Here is a 17676-nt window from a genome sequence, read left to right on the forward strand (position 1 = left end):
TGTATGGCCATCATTAGCATCAAATGAAATAAGGCATGGCTGACAACTGGTCCAATGCCTCCAAGAACAAGTACTTCATGCTTTTCTGCTTTTATTAACCATAAATTCCCCAGAGGCAACTAATTTGCAGGACTGGTAGCTCCTAGCATGCTAGGCTCACCACTTTCTTGCTGGGGAATATTATTTTAAGGTGTGTTACTTTTGTTTATGTTGCATTTGTTTAACTCTGTGAAGTTGTGTTACTGTGTCTGCCTAAAACACCTGATGGTATAATACAGAGCTGAACTGCCAATAGTGAGGCAGGAGAAAGGATAGGTGAGGCAGGCAGAGAGAAATACAGAAGAGAAATCTGGGAGGAAGGAAAGGAGTAGTAGCCAGAGAAGGAGGACTCCAGGGACTAGCCACCCAGCTACACAGCAAGCCAAGGAGTAAGACTAAGATTTATAGAAGTAAGACAACAGGAAAAGCCCAGAGGCAAAAGATAGACGGAGTAATTTAAGTTAAGAAAAGCTGGCAAGAAACAAGCCAAGCTAAGGCCAGGCATTTATAAGTAAGAATACACCTCCATGTTTAATTTATTTGGGAGCTGGGTGGCAGGCCCCATAAAAGGGCAAAAACAACAACACTTTCTGCCTTTTCCTTTCCTTTCCTGTTTCTTTTCCCCTCACCCCACTGAGGTATATAACTCCTGGTTTTCATTACTAGCAATCTACATGTGTCTGTCCACACTCTCCCCAGCCCTAACCTGCTCTGAGTAAAGAGTTCAAGACACAATTTTTCAGGAACTGTATCTAAAGAAAGAATAAATGGACCTGGATCAAAGCTGTGATGTCAGGTCCAATCCATAAACTTTTGTGTGTGATTTCTGGTTCCTATTTTGGCTGTTCAACATTATTTTCTTTAAGGCTTTCCAGATACATGAGGCAGGGCAATAATTACTATTATATAAATTATTACATCCTTGAGACACATCTAGTGTTGATATGTAGCTTTAGGTATGGTGGAAAACAGAGAAACAGCAATTTTAAATGACCTGTGTTATTGAAGACGTCAGGTGTCAAGGATCATATTCAACTTAGAGGAAACAGTTTTTATGCAATCAGAAAAGAAACTACCTGTATCTGTTAAGAACCTATGGTAGCAACACAGGGCAGCACTCAATCCTTCAATAAGTGCTCTTGTTCTACAATCAACCTCAGGTTCAGAAATGCCAGATCAGGGCTGAAAAGATGGCTCAGCAGTTAAGAGCACTTGCTACTCTTTCAGAAAACCCAGGTTCAATACCCATCACCCACATGGTGGCTCACAACCACCTGTAACTCCAGTTCCAAGGGACCCAATACCCTCTTCTGGCCTCCACTGGTACCTGCCTCTGTAGGCACAGGCACACACATGGTACAAAGACAAACATGCAGACAAAACAGTTTTATATATATTATATATATATTTTAAAATTGGTAAAATAGTTCATTTTTTTTTAATGCAAAACTGAAAGAAAAAAAGAAAAGCCAGATCTGAAGCCAGAAAATAGCTATACTGCACTTCCTAATTTGTTGAAATACTTTTGGGCTATATAAATTCAATTTCCTAAACTTCTCATACTAATTTCACATTATCTGCAATTTTTCTTATTATATGGTGCATGTATGTGTGTGCCATATACATGCAGGATGTATATGTGTACCATATACATGCAGGAGCCCTCAGAGAGCAAAAAAGGATGTAGGTCCCTAAGAACCTGAGTTACAAGTGGTTGTGAGCCACCATGTAGATGCTGGGAATCAAACCTGGCTCCTCTGACAGAATAGCAAGTGCTCTTAACCATTGAGCCATCTCTCCAGCCCCATATCTGCAATTTTATAATGAGAAATTTCCACATCCAAGCTCTGCAATGCATCATATTGCTCTTCATCATTTAAGTCCCCAACTCCATCCTTGGACTTAAATTTAACTGTCAATGTAAAACAAAGAAAACCACAATGTGTACAAAAAAAAATAAAAAATAAAGCATGTTCATCTTAATAGTCCCACTGAGCAGTAGAGTATACACAGTGCTCTGGTTCAGATGCAGTTTTAATGTACCTCCCCACGTGCCCAAGTCTGGAAAGCCTGGTGTCCAGGGTAGCAATTTTGAAGTGGCGGAATCTTTAAGAAGCAGGGCCTCCTGGGAGATGATTAGATTCTAAAGAGCAATGTGAAGGAACTAACACTTTTCTCATGGGAGTACATGAGGAGGCTTCTTACAGGAAGTCATTGTAAAGAGAGGCCACTCCATTAGCATAGTATGTTCTGCACATAGCCAACTACTTCTCTGGTAGGTGAGAATCAGGAACAGGACACTCATGAGGAGACTCATATTCCTGAACTGCCAGAAATATACGGCAAACACTTCTTTCTAAAGCACCAACCCCAGATGTTGTTACAGCCACATAAGTCTGACTAATCGACAAAGTGTACAGCTTGGCAAGTGTTGGCTCTATACTCACAAACAGATAACTGAATGCGCCTATTGCCCCAGACATTTCCACAAACCCTTACAGAATCTGTGCCTCCCACCCTTTCTTTATCACCTTACTCACCCCAGCCAACCACTGGCTCTATACTTCGAAAAAAATAGGTTTTCTACAATTTTTGTGTAAATGGATCCTGTAGCTTTTGTTGTTTTCTTGTTCTGGCTTCTGTCACTATGATCTGTGTCCCCAGCACAGAGCACACCAAGCCCTTACTGAACTGGCCCAGCTGTAGATGTCATCTGAGTTGCCCCCACCTTGTGGTGATTACAAATGAAGCTGTCATTAACTCTGCATTCCACACTTTACAATGGACACAGACTTTCCCTTTGGGTAAGTGTGCAGCAGAGGATGGAAGAAGATGGGAGCTGTGTGTTTGACATTTCAAGAAACTGAAAAAAATGTTTTCCTAATTGGTTGTATTTTCCATTCCCACCAGCAAAGGAAAGTTCTTCACATGCCCTGAAAACAAACCCTTTAACAGGTATGAGATCTGCAGGTACTCTTTCCCAGTCCATGAGTTGTTTTACAAATCAAAGAACAGTTTACCAAACTTAACAAAGCCAAATTTATGAACTTTTTCTTGATCTAGATCTTGATCCTGATATTCGCTGAGAAACAGTGGTGCAGCCCAGAGTCAGAGACTCTCCTCTTTGCTTCTGTACTTTTTGTGGTTTTACAATTTACATTTAAGTCTATAATCCTTCAAGCCACTTCTTTATGTGGTGCCAGGTACAGACTAAAGGTCAATTTTTGTCTGTGAGTATCCAACTGTTCCAATTCTATTTGTTAAAAATATCCTTTACCCACAAAATTTTATCTCTGTATCTTTGTCAAAAGTCAGTCAGCAATACATGTATATACACTCTTGGACTCAGTACCCTGCTGGGTTGACCACTGCTCTGTCTTTATGTTGCTACCACACTATCTTGATCATCACAGACTGAAAACTGTCTTGAAGTAGGAAATCCTCCAATATTATTCAGGCCATTGAAAATTCACTGAATTCTCATCTAAACTTTAAATCAGTTTATCAGTTTCTACCTGTCTTAGTTAAGATTTCTATTGCTGTGAAGAGACACCATGACCACAGCAACTCTTTCTTACAAAGGAAACATTTAATTGGGGTGGCTTGCTTTCAATTTCAGAGGTTCAGTCCATTATCACCATGGTGAGTAGCATGGAGGCATGAAGGCAGATGTGGGCTGAAGCTAACAGTGCTACATCTGCCAGGCAACAGGAAGTCAACTGAGAGAAGCTTGAGCAAAAGAGACCTCAAAGCCCACCCCACCCTCTAGTGACACACTTCCTTCAACAAGGCCACACCTGCTAATAATGCCACTCCCTTTGGTGGCCATTTTCTTTCAAACCACCACACCACCCAAAATGCCTACTGGAATTTTGACAGGCATTGTGTTGAATCTATAGGTTAATGAGAGGGAGGATTGGTCTCTTAACATTATTATGGACAAAATATAATCAAACTCACAAACTGGAACCCTTGTTCCCAGTGTAATGACATCTGCATGCAGAGCTTTGGAGAAGGTGTAATCCCTGCAAGAAAACAGGGGAACTAGACTATCTTAGACATAACAACAAATGGCTGTAAAGCCTCCCTTGCATGGGGGTCCTATGACACTGTCCAATGCCTGCTGCCACTGGGATTCATTCTGGGAAAAAGACCACTTAGAAAAGATTCATGTTTTCTGTCTTCTCAAGACAAAGAAATGCTTCAAACTGAAAGGACAGCTTCTCTAGCTTATAATGGACTAAACAAAGACCACTCTCTCAATAAAATCCTTACACAAAATAGATAAACCACTTGCGAGAATCCAAAAGTCATATTTACATCAACTCCAAAAATAGCATAGAAACAGAAATTTGGAGAAGAAAATTATCTCACTCAAAAGCAAATTTCTTCTTGTTTAAAGAGTTTCAATGAATTCCCTCACACACAAACTCCCTAAGTCACAATGACACACCTGGAACTTGACTGCAGGTGTCTTTCTCTCTCCACTACTCTATGCCATTTCAAATGTACTATTCTGGGGGGGAAGGCCATCATAAACTCAATTTCATTATTTTTATCTACCAAAAGAAGACATTGGTTTCATAACATTTTATTCAGGACATATTGGACAGGTTAGCCCATTAATTCTGTCCACTAGCATAAAACAAAGTGCTTAACTGAGCCCATGACTTAAGCCAATTAACCAGGACAAAGCAATACTACAGTTATCTTTTCAGTTATATATGTACAAGCACACACACATACACAAAGCCTCCCTAAAACACCTTTAAACTGCAGGAAAATGTTTTAAAAATTCCATTTCAAGAGGCTGGGGAGACCGATCACTTGGTAAAGTGCTTGTTCGGCAAGCAGGAGGACCTGAATTCTAGCCCCAGCATCCATGGAAAAATCCAGGCGGTATGAAATACACTCGTAATCCCAGAGCTGGAGGAGTGGAGAAGAGTGGACCCCAGGCTTACTGGCCAGAAGCCTAGCCTAGCCTATTTGGTGAAGTTCAAGCCAAAAAAGACTCTGTCTTAAAAAGAAAAAAAAAATTGGATGGCTCCTGAGTAATAATAACACCTGAGGTTGACCTCTGACCTCCACAAGTATGCATGTGCACACAGAACACCTACACAAATATACAAGCACACACACACCAAAACATTTTTCAATTCAATTTTAAGAACACAACACACTAGATATATTCTATGTACCTAGCACACTCAGTATCTTGGCCAAGAATAAGGTATTCACCCTATCTGTGATTTAAAGAACCTTACCAGTCTTTATAGCAGTTATCTGAGTGAGAAGCACTTTATATCTGACAACCAGTTTGGACCACTGAGTTGTCATGACCTTGAAAGGGCTTCAACTCTGTCCCTGGGCTTTCTCCTGTTAAATGGGTTACAACTCTGGCTCTTAGCAAGAATAGAAGAGAAACAACACCCAAACTTTTAAATGAAGGTTAAAAAAATGAAAAATTCTAATGTACCAGCACTCAGATAAAGGAAGGACAAGAAAATGGTGTGAACTATAGCTAAAACTAGTTAACTCTTTCCTTACCATTCTCATTAATTTTACTCAAAAAGCCTTACACTACAAAAAAAAAAAAAAAACCACAACTATACATTATGACATTAAAAACACATAAAAGTGATGGTGACAAAAAGCTAAGTGGGATTGGGAACTGATTCACTGTGTAAGTGCACTCACTGTGCAATCGTGATACCTGAGTTTGAATCCGAGCACCCACACAAGAAGCCAGGCATGGCTTTTCCTGCCTGTAGCCCAGCACGGAGCACAGAGACAAGGCATCCCAGGGCCTTCCTGCCCAGCCGGCCCACTGAAACAACTGCACTTCCAATTCAGGGAGAAACCCTGTCCCAAGGAAATAAGGTGGAAGATGATAAAGGAAGACAGCTGGTCCAGCTCTGGCTCTCACATGTGTGTGATCAGGTGCATGCATGACACACCACACTCATGTACATCCACACATACATACAAACAAGCCCGAAAACAACTAAGTATTTTTAACTAAGCATAAAAAATAATTGCCAAGAGATATATAAGTTATTAACAACACAAATATAGCAGACTGGTGGACAAGGAAGGACAAGAAAATGGTGTGATTTCCTTCCTTTCTACCTTCTGCATAAATCTTCTAGAAGAGGCAAAGAAGTACTCTAAAATTCATGAGGTATATATTTAAACACCTATGTGACACGCCCAAATCCCCATATCCCTGTATCACATAAGTTTCTTCATACAATGCATTAAAAGGACAGAAAACAACAAAGATAAACTGAGCTAGAGACCCAGTCCAGGCTCTCTGCTGCTAGCTACACTGTCCACACCATTCAAACATCAGCCTCAGAAAAACTACCAAATATAAGTATGTGAATGCTAATGTCTACTATATTTTCATAAGCAGAAAAATTTGTCATTTGTAGCACAGAAAGAGGCCTTTTATTCTTATTATTGATCTATACACACACATATTTCCAGAACAAGAAATCCAAATTCTTCTATGCAGGTCAAAAGTCAAAAAAGTAAAATTTGCCTCAGATCAAAACTAATAATGATAAGTACTCTAGCCAATTCACTTACTTCAAACTAAGGGTTAGATTGGTCAATGAAGTGTTTGCTGCATGAATATGAGGACCTAAATTTAATCTCCAAAAACACTGTAAAAGTGCCGGAAGTGGTGGCACATGCTTGTAATCCCAGGGTCAGGGAGGTAGAAACAGCAAGTTCATCAGAAGTTTGGCTTTCAGCATGGGCTATGCAGCAAGTTCCAGGCCAGCCAGCCAGGCCTATGTGGTGAAACCCCATTTCAAAAAAGGAAAACAGTGTCTTCTGGACAAGTGAAAAAAATCACAGGGGATTATCACACAGCTACACTTATCAACTGATGAAATTAAATGTCTTTGCCATGCACTTTTAATTAACTTTATTAGGCAGAAGAAATAAAAGTGAACTGAATTATGGTAATCTAATTATAAAATATCATAATTTAAGAAAGTCTAAAGTCACCATTTGAAGTTTGTCCAGTATACAAACATAACAAGTGTATCCAAAGCCAGGTGTGATGGCTCACCTGTAATCACAGCACTTGGAAGGTGGAGGCAAGGAGAACCCTGAGCACAAGGCTAGTACTTTCTAGAAAAAAAATATGTGTATTCAATACATATTGTGAAGTGGCTTACCAACTTTTTAAAACTCAATAAATTTACCATCTTTCTCTTAAAAACATTCTACAATTTTGATACAATTGAAAATTATTGTTACCAACATTACACATATTTTATTGCATAAGTTTACACTAATTTATAAAATAAAAATTGTCAAATCTCTCTGCTTCAAAATGCTAAAATTATACAATTCAATATATAGAATGCAAAACTTAAGAAAAGTGGTTTGTCAAGGTCAGGATCCACAGCAAGCTACTGAAGGTAAGCAGTATGCCCATCCCCAGAAGACATTTCAGTTGGAGGCAACAGTTTGAGAATACTCTGGTGTTTCAAACACAAGACCAAATTGCCAGATCACCATAGGGTTCTTTATCTTCTACCGCCACCTGCTGGTGTCACAAAATAGTTCAACTCACGTTGAGAGAACCTCAGGGTTAGAGCTTCTGCTAATCTGATAGATTTACGAGAAAAAACAGTGAGCAAAGGCCCTGGATTTGAGCCTTTGTACTACAAAATAAACAAGGTGAGGTAGGGGTACATCTGATTGTAAGTGTCCTTTTTCTCAACATCTTTATCTAACATATTGTATTCATTGGCATCCTCATCCATAATGGACAAGAAACCAATCCAATTTGGATCCACAGAAATTTAATTTAAGTCATTTTCCTACTCCAAACACCAAGACTGGTTTTCAGTATGATAAATAGTATCTCAATGTCTAGCCACTGTGATAATGCAAACTGTGACAACAAACTGAATTATCAGTGTCAATTCACTAATAAATTATTATGTACATTTAATGATACAGTAAAATTTAAGGTTTATCTTTTAATAACTATTCATAAGCAAATATATCTTCCTTTTAAGTTTGACTGCTTATAACCTAAAAGCTTGTTTGGCCTTCTCTGGAGCTTAAAAACAGATTCTGAGAGAAAAGATGAGTTTTGCACTGTTCCTTCATGATATCCCCAGTTCACTGTTCCTGATAAATCAAAATAAAGTGCAGTATTCACTGAGACCAGCCAGATCACTGAGGCTCATTTTAACAACTGAGCCCAAGCTGGGCACTCAGTTATCAATGTGTATCTCTGCACCAGCAAATAAAGTAAAGCAAACACTGGGTACCACTGGAGAAAAATATCTCCAACACTGGAGAATTATTTCCAGACTTAAGACTAGAAGTTGCCTCGTGGTAGTGGTGCATGCCTTTAATCCCAGCACTTGGGACTGTGAGTTCGAGGCTAGCCTCGTCTACATTGTGAGTTCCAGGACAGCCAGGACTATACAGAAAAATCCTGTCTCACAAAAACAAAAACAAAAACAAAAAAAAAAAACTAGAAGTTAATTCTATCACTCTCCTCTCTTTCAAAATGTTACCATTATTGGCTTTTAATTTTAAACACACACTGCAAAAAAGTAGTCATTTTGAAGTAAGACCTTCAGTGGTATGTGTCATACTCTGAATGTTGTGTAACCACTGCCTGTGTCCTACACTGTACCACTACTTATCCACATGTAGAACTAAAGTTCCACATCTTTTCACTAACTTGTTAACAGTGCACAAGACGTAAAAAGTACACACTACAAATGGGTCTTTCTATCTACCATTTATCCTTTTATTTCTACTTGAGTTATGTCAATGATGCCACTCTGTCACCTCAGCCTCCTCTGTTCCAGCTTAAAATGTAGGACACGCTGAATCAAAGAATCACAGTGGAGGTTACCCTCTCTGGATAACTACTTCCCTTTTGAGAAACAGCTCTTGGCCGGATACTGGACTCTCACAAAGACTAAATGCTTGATCTTGGGGCTGCTTATCATAAAAGAGTATCTTGGAATATTCCTAATCCAAAAAACTAGGCATGTGCAAAAGTATTGTATCATCAAATAGAAATGATATATGTGTGATCCAGCATAAGCAGACCCTAAAAGAACCAGTGATTTCATTTAGAAGTGGCCCAAATACTCAAGGCTTCCTCCTGTCTGTGTATATTTTCTTAGCTAACAGATGAAGGGCCTTGGGCCTTGTTTAGTCTGTAGCACTTGCAATCTCTATAGGTATGTGGGTAGCTCCAGCTCTACAGCCCTCTCTGGACAAAAATCAAAACGTAAGATGCCTGTATCCCAGGTGAATACTCCCTGGACAGAGAAGGTATTAACAATCAAGAGGATGAAGAAGACATGATAACTCAAAAGGATAGGGAGTAGCTGAATATAACAGTGGGCCTCTTTCTCCAGATACTGCTCATCACCCAGTGGGCTCATGAAAAAATGCTGTTTACTTCCTCTTACTCTGGAGCAGGCATTAGACAAGGCAGGTACTTTATACTACGTATACAATCCACTCTCTGCACATAAAAATGCAATCAACTAGTTCTTGTTCTACTCATTCTTCAGATAAAACACTAGGACTTGAAAAGCTTAAACAATTTGATCAGGATTACTAAGACTAAAACCCAGAGCTGAAATTCAAAGCCAGATCTAGCTGACACCAAAGCCAAGAAACAGAACCTCATGGGATAACTTCCCAAAAAAACCCTGTCTCAAACAACAAAAACAAAAAAGTAAATACTTGTCACTGACTATTCTTTGAGATAGGGTTTCATAAAGTGTCTTTGCTATTATAAAATATCTTCAGTGGGATAAGGGAAATGATTTGTGTCCACACAAAAGGGGGCTGGTAAAGTGGTGGCTAGGACAGTGAGCTTGGGAGAGTGATGGACAGAGTTTACCACTCTGTAAACTCCAGGTGGAGTAAAGAGTCAAGTCAAACAAAACTGCTACAAGAAAGGTAGCGTTTGTTAACATCCATGGTGAGAGGGGATCTTTTACACAGACAAACAATTAGAGAAATCAAAGGAAGAAAAAGACCAGGCAACACAAAAATATAAAAACTCCAGATCTCCAAAGAGCATACAAATCAAAATAGCAACTATAAAAACATTTATAGAGGCTTATTTTTATACATAAAGAAATTCACATATTTGAATATAAAAAAAACAGAAAAGGAAGGAACATGACAAATTATGTATGTACTAAATGTCTGTAGACAAACTTAAATTGAAAGATCACTAATTTTTCTAATGATAATCATGATAACTACTTCTTAGTCATATCTTTGGCAACAAAGATATCAGTATTTGATGCTGCTGGGTTTATGTTAGAAACAAAGGCACCTACACAATCTGTCAGAAGGATATAAGCAAGTATTTCTAAAAAAGAGTTTGGCAATGATATTTCTCATCTCAGCCTAATAATTTTGATCCTAATTATCTCTGTAACTCATGAGAAACTCAAATGTCACTAGGAAAACCCCCTGGATACCCAACAGGAGACTGTTAAGGAAGGGCCTGCAGGAAAGAAGGCTGCTCAGTGGCTGGGGTACACAGCTCTCCTCTCAGATCTGTCAGAAGTCACTGGAGAATAAGTGGTCTCACTCTGAAACTACATGGTAACTGAAGGCTGCCGGGTGAACATACACAGAGCTCTGGCACAGGCACTAAAATGTTTTCAAAGAACATGATAAGAAGAAAAATAATCTGCACAGATTCAGTGCTTAAAAAGATCCAACTTGCATGTGCTATAAACACATGATGCATACATGTACTACAAAAAGAGCCAACGGCATTTCCTACTTTGTATGTTTTGGTATTCTTACTCATTCTAGAGTGAGCACATGCTACTGCTGTTCTCAGTAAAGAAAGTCACAGCTGGAAGTACAGCTGCCCCTCCTCACACCCAGAGTCATCTTCTCAGCAATAGCATCCACAGAAAGTGCCTCCTGTACTTCCACCAAAAGAGAAGACAAAAACCTGACTTCTGTGTCACACAGAACTATACTTCAGATGACAGTTTGCTGGTTCACAGCAATTCCATGACCCTGATGATCGCTTCAGACTCACTGTCACTCTCTGGAGGCTTCAGCACAAATATCATGACAGCAACTGAAAAGGAAGCTCTATTTCACAGCCAAGGCGGTGGGGCATTCCCAGCAGCCAGCATGAGTCCAGGCAGTGCTAGGAGAAGCAACTCCACCTCTCGAACATCAACTAGGGAAATTACATAATACAAACAAGATACCTGAGATACAACCTTTTCTAAGTCCAACGGCAAGTCAGCCAATTTTCAGTAAAGGAAGACATTTTACCATTTTACCTCAAAAAAAAAGGCTTCTAAATTAGAAAAATAATCTGAAATCCTTTAGCTTAAAAAACAGTAAATACAGCTGGAGGATAGTGCTGGCATACAACTTTAATCCTAGCACTCAGGAAGCAGAGGCAGGCAGATCTCTGAGTTTGAGGCCAGTCTGGTCTACAGAGCGAGTTCCAGAACAGCCAAGGCTACACAGAGAAACCCTGTCTCAAACAACAAAAACAAAAGAATAAATACTTGTCACTGACTATTCTTCAAGATATGGTTTCATAAAGTGTCTTCACTATTATAAAACATCTTCAGTGGGATAAAGGAAATGATTTGTGTCCACACAAAAACATCTCAGAGTGAAGTAGCCCAATTTTACCTGCCTTTGGTGTTCATAAACAATGTATCTAGCCTTCCATATGACTATCAAATTATATAAACATAATAAAATAGCTTGACAATATTAATATCATAATTAACAATACTAGCCACAAAATTCAACACTAAGAAAATATTTGGTATGGACAGGAAGAGTAAGAAAGCTATATCCAAGCACCCAAGCACCATAATCCAGTCTAACAGACACTATAAGGAACTATCCTAGCATAGGATACATTCAAACAACAGTTATCACATACTAAGTGCCTATTAAAGGCAGGTATTTTCTACTAGATATATTCCTAAAAGCAAGCATGCAATGGCATTTACTACTCTACTTAAGAGAATAAAGACTTGAGGACAGGCAACAAAGTGGCCTGCCCAAAGCTGCACTACAGATCTACCTCACGTCAAAGGAAAAGATCTTGTGATCTGCATTGTCTTGTATGTGTGTGTGTGTGCACGTGCGTGTGAGAGAGACATGGTCTTACTATCTAGTCCTAGATGACCTGGAACTCACAGAGAGCTACATGCCTCTGCCTTCCAGTGGTGGGATTAAAGTATGTGCCACCATACCCAGACACCATCATTACTTTTTAAATCAGATTAAAATTTTAACTTGACAGTGTTTTTATTCTATCAAGTTTTAAAATAACTTAAAAAAAAAAAAACACAACTGCAGTCTCGGTTCTATCAGGTATTCAATGGAGACTGAGGTCCTCTGACCTAACCTGATGAACCAAAAAGTCTTCTCCTGCAATATTTAAATGAATCAAAATCAAGTTAATACACAGACTAGTAGCTCACATCTGTAATCCCAACATTTGAAAGGCTGAAACAAGAGAACTACCATAAGTTCAAGGCCTACAAGCAAATCCCAGGCCAGCTGAGCCTATAGTGTGAGACATATTTTGTAGCTGGAGAATTTTTCTCCAGCTCCCACCACCAAGTCCCGCCAGTCCCAGAGCCCACTTATAAAATAAACACACAGACTCTTACATTATTTAAACTGCTTGGCCATTAGCTAAGGCCTATCATTGTCTAGCTCTCACTCTTATATTCAGCCCATTTCTATTAATCTTTACTTTGCCACGTGGCCTGTGGCTTACCGGTACTTTACATCTTCCTTGTCTTGGCAGTGGCTCCAGCCGGTCTCTCTTTCCTTCCTCCTTCCTCAATTCTCTTCTCTCCTTGTCCCGCCTATACTTCCTGCCTGGTCACTGGCCAATCAGTGCTTTATTTATATAGAGCGATATCCACAGCAATATTTCAACACACACACACACACACACACACACACACACACACACACACACATCACGAGAGTGCAAAACTTATAGTAAATATAAGAGCTGTTTCTTAGTTAAGTAAAGGATAACAGCCAACTAAAACTAGCAATATAAGAAGTAAAAGCTAGTTTCTGACTTCACAGAGGACTTTCAACAGTTGTACTGGTTAATTTTTTTGTCAACATGACATAAACCTAGACATATGTAGGAAAAGGAAATATTAAGAAAATTCCTCCATAAGATTGGCCTGTAGGCAGGTCTGTGGGACTTTTCTTGATTAGTGATTGATGTGGGTGGACCTAGTCCAATGGGCACAGTGACACCCCTAGGCAGCTGGTCCTGGAGTGTGTAAGAAAACAGACTGAGCACACCTTGAGAAGCAGGCCAATAAGCAGAATTCTTCCATGGCCTCTACATTAGCTCCTGCCTCCAGGTTCCTGTACTGACTTCCCTCAGTGATGGACTCTGACGCGGAAATGTAATCTGAAATAATCCTTTCCTCCCCAAGTTGTTTTTGATCATGGTGTTTTATCACAGCAATAAAAACCCTAATAAGACAATAGTTTACTGGAAGAAGCTACAAATTTCAAAGGAAACTAAGAAAAACCTGTGACTTACAGTGTAGTTAAAAGTTCAAGCATTAGTCATGACTGAATCAAGTAATACATACTAACCATGGATCAAGGAGCCATTTAGCCACTGAATATAGTAGTTTTGAGGAAAAGCAAGCAGGATTTCATTGCTGATGATTGAGAAGGGTAAAAGCAAAACAGCTCCAGCTGAAACTGCTAGAGTGAAGGTGCTCAGAAACAACCTGCAAGAGAGAAGAGGCATCATCACTGGGGGTCTGGGAGGCAGTGACCATGAAAGCGAGAGCCAGTGTATTCCATAAGAACCCATTACAGACACGCAACTGAGCGACAAATGGCATGCGTAGGGTCTGGAAAGTGCAACCAGGTTAAATCCATAACAAGATCTATATACTGAAGAGAGTGCCGCACAGTTTTAAGAAATTTTATTATTATTATTATTATTATTATTGTGTGTGTGTGTGTGTGTGTGTGTGTGTGTGTGTGAGAGAGAGAGAGAGAGAGAGAGAGAGAGAGAGAGATGGGGGGGGCGGGTGACATGGCATGCTTGTAAGGTCAGAGGACAACTATATGGAGTCTGTTTTCTCCCTCTACCTTTACACAGACTCCAATATTGAATTCAGGTCTCCAGGCTTACAGAGCCAATATCTTAACACACAGCCAACTCACCACCTCCTGGTATCTCGTTAAATTATAGTAGTAAATACCAGAGAAGTAGTAAATAATACTAATCAATATTTCAAACGCTACTTCAATACTTCTTAAATAATACAGCTTCAATGTGTATAAAGGATCTAAAATAAATTAAGTCAACAAAACAAACTAAAGAAAAACAGTGACAATAAATACAAAGCAGGGTCTCTATTCACACCAAGAAATGCTTATATATCATCAGGAAATGTGTTGTTCCAAAATCCATTATTATTTATAACAACCCACAGGACAGAGTGCAATCATGAGGGACTTTCACTTCCCAGTTACACATTTCTGAAAAGCTTTAAATTTTTTATAACAAACATCTAATTTTGAAAAAGATTTTAAAAAAATAAATAGCAAGACAGAGGAAGGTGGATTTTTGTGAGTTCAAGCCAGGCTATTCTACATAGAGAGTTCGAGGCCAGCCAGGGCAACATTAGTGATGCCCTGTCTCAGAAAAGAGAGGGGAGGGGGAGAGAGGGAGGGAAAGGAGGAAAGGGTTAAGGAGAAGGGAGGGAAGGGAGGAGGGAAGGGAAGGGGAAGGGAAAGGGAAGGGGAAGAAAGGAGGCAGGCAGCAGCACAGCAGCAGTAATGGCAAAGGAAACTCGATTAGCATTAAAGATAGAACTTGAGTATCCATAACAATGAAGTTAATATTGAAAGAATGAAAATAAAGTAAGAAAAAAATTTTAAAAGTCACAGTAGTAAGGACAAGTGGTGGTGGCGCACACCTTTAATCCCAGCATTCGGGAAGCAGAGGCAGGCGGATCTCTAAGTTTGAGGGCAGCCTGGTCCACAGAGCGAGTTCCAGGACAGCCAGGACTGCACAGAGAAACCTGTCTTGAAAACAACAAACAAACAAAAAGGCATAGTAAATGTCCCACCACGAATTTAATCAAGTGACCTTGCACTCAATGCCATCCTGTGGCAAAAAGCAGAAATGCATGCCTACACAGGCACAAGTACCCTAGAAACCCGAGTTCGGTAAATAAAGGCCAACTATTTAATGCAGATCAATGGAACACTCCAAACAAAACTCAGCTCAGACAAAGCATCATCATGAATTGATCCAAAGAATAAAGAGCACATGTCCCGGAAAAGTACTCAGAAAAGCTGCTCACCTGGAGTGGATGACCAGTTCCAGCCTAGAGAGGAGCATCACTCTCATTAGCATCATTCCCCAATGTCAAAGCCAAAGTTGATCCCAACACTCACCATCCCAAGGGCCTGCACAGCTCTCCCAACACTCTAGACCCCTCAACAGAACACATTTCATCTTATACTCATTCCCCAACTGTTTCCTAACCCTCAACAGATTGTGTGGCTTCCAGGCCTCTGCCTACAGGCTGCTCTCTTTCTCTAGGGTGCCCTTACAACACTCCATGGTATCCTACAACACTCCACATGGCAGATGTGCCTGAATAGCACGACAGACCTCAAATGCCACTAGCTTGCCATGTGTCCCTCAATTCCTACCTTCTTGTTCCTCTCAGTAAAATCAGTTCCTCTTTCTTATCTCCCATTAACACTCTGACCACATACCAAGCCAACATAACTTCCAAATCCAATACTAGAACCTATGACCTAACAAAAGGAGTTCACTTATGAGACAAAGAGATAAAGCAGCAGGTCACAAGTGGCCCAGAAAATCCAATGCATATGTCACCATTACTATAATGCTGCTTTTCAACAGCTATGGACCCTCCACTCCACACTGTTACTGTGTTAGTCCTATCCAGAAAGCAGAAAACCGCTTTTATTGCCTACAAAGTGCCACTCATAAAAGGTTGTGTAGAGTTAATAATGACAAAGGGTCCTTAAAATAAGGCCCTGAACTGGAAACGTAGAGACAGTGCATGTGCAATCATAAAACCCATCCTTTCAGAAATGTCGCCTTCTAAAATGAAGTAGTAAAAAATCCTACATCCAGAATATTGTACCTTCTGTGACTGTGGTAGTAGTAAAACAAAAATACTTCCTTGAATATCTGCCATTTGTGATTACCTCCTTAAGCAGGAGGGTGTGTGAATCTACTTGGATGCTAAATGTTACCAGTGGCTCAGAAAGCCATCATCTACAGATCACAATAAATTACTTCAACAAGCCTGCCACCCACACTTCCAGGTAGCAAAGCCCAGGACCTCAAATGTTGGACCTTAGATAATTCAAGTGGATAAATACTTCCTTCTTGAAATCCTACAGCTTCTTCAGCATTCCCTTCTTTCTATCTGCATACTCTGTGAAATGTACCAACATGTTATCCTAAGTGTTTGGGTTTGAATCTGAAATGTCCCCACAGGCTTACGTTTTGAGGACACATTCCACAATTTGTGAGACCATTTAAAAACTGCTGTATCTCCATGAAGTAGGGCTGCCTGGTAAAAATAGGTCACTAGGTTTCACCCACCTCTGGTTCCAGCCTGGATGCTTGCTCTATTTTCTGGTCCATCTGCAGGTAACAAAACACTGACATGCACTGCCAACACTGTGGACTGTGAAACTGCATAAAAATAAACCTTTCCTCCTTTGTTAGCTTCTGCCTGGTGTTTTGTCCCAGTGATGAGAAAAGTAACTGTCACAGCCTTTATCTGGCTAATCAATAAAGGCATGCCTTGTGAACTCAACCCCCAAGTGCTCACTCTGGCCAGTGGTTCTTAACCAGTGAGAACATCAGAAAGTATTACCATCAGGATCACCACAAGCAACCATCTGAAAAGGCTACTGCTAGTGTGCACACCACAGACTGACCCAGGAATCTATTAGTGATGCTCACTCACTAAACAGATACTTACAAACACTTGATTCTAAGCCAGCACTGTACCTGGCATGTTAAAATAGTAAACAAGACATGTTTTGTCTTCCCACAGCTTCTAAGTGAAGCATCACTTAATGCTACAAGAGCATCAGATTAAAAAAAACAATAAAATATTAAATGGATAACTGCATAATATATTTTAAATGACAGGCACTACAGAAAATAAAACAAGTAAGGAAAACCGAAGTGGCAATGGTAAGACAAGTCAGATTCTGAACACAGAGCCAACATGGCTCCTGGCAAAAAGCTGGAGAGGGGAGTCAAAGGCACGTGAGAGGCTGGGGGCCTAAACTGGAAGGATGGTGTCTTGTGATGTGCAGAAGGCAGGCTGGACAGGGAAATGAGGACATCAGCCTTCGACAGGTGGTGTTTGGTGTCCACAAGGCATCTGCTCTGATTGTTCTCTGCGGGCCACAGGTGACTTGGGGTTGCTGTCTCTCCACTGACCCCGTCTTCTTGGTCCCAGGTCAAGGCAGTAACTACGAGGATGCTCTACTCTGAGACACTCTTCCTTTCCATTAGTAGTCTGTGGAAAGCTAAGTTTGAAACTACAA

At 40.1% G+C, this 17676-nt stretch overlaps 1 protein-coding gene across 4 annotated transcripts in view; it reads right to left on the reverse strand.

Annotated features, from left to right (window-relative positions):
* Positions 1–17676, reverse strand: part of Lmbr1 (limb development membrane protein 1) — a 133723-nt gene that overhangs the window by 92662 nt on the left and 23385 nt on the right. For all 4 annotated transcript variants that reach the window (XM_059257787.1, XM_059257786.1, XM_059257784.1 and 1 more), the window contains exon 4: positions 13696–13835. In XM_059257787.1, the coding sequence (XP_059113770.1) occupies positions 13696–13835 (140 nt within the window). The remainder of the gene's footprint in view (positions 1–13695; positions 13836–17676) is intronic.

This window comes from Peromyscus eremicus, chromosome 3, assembly GCF_949786415.1.
Source record: "Peromyscus eremicus chromosome 3, PerEre_H2_v1, whole genome shotgun sequence".
NCBI classification, from domain to species: Eukaryota; Metazoa; Chordata; class Mammalia; order Rodentia; family Cricetidae; genus Peromyscus; species Peromyscus eremicus.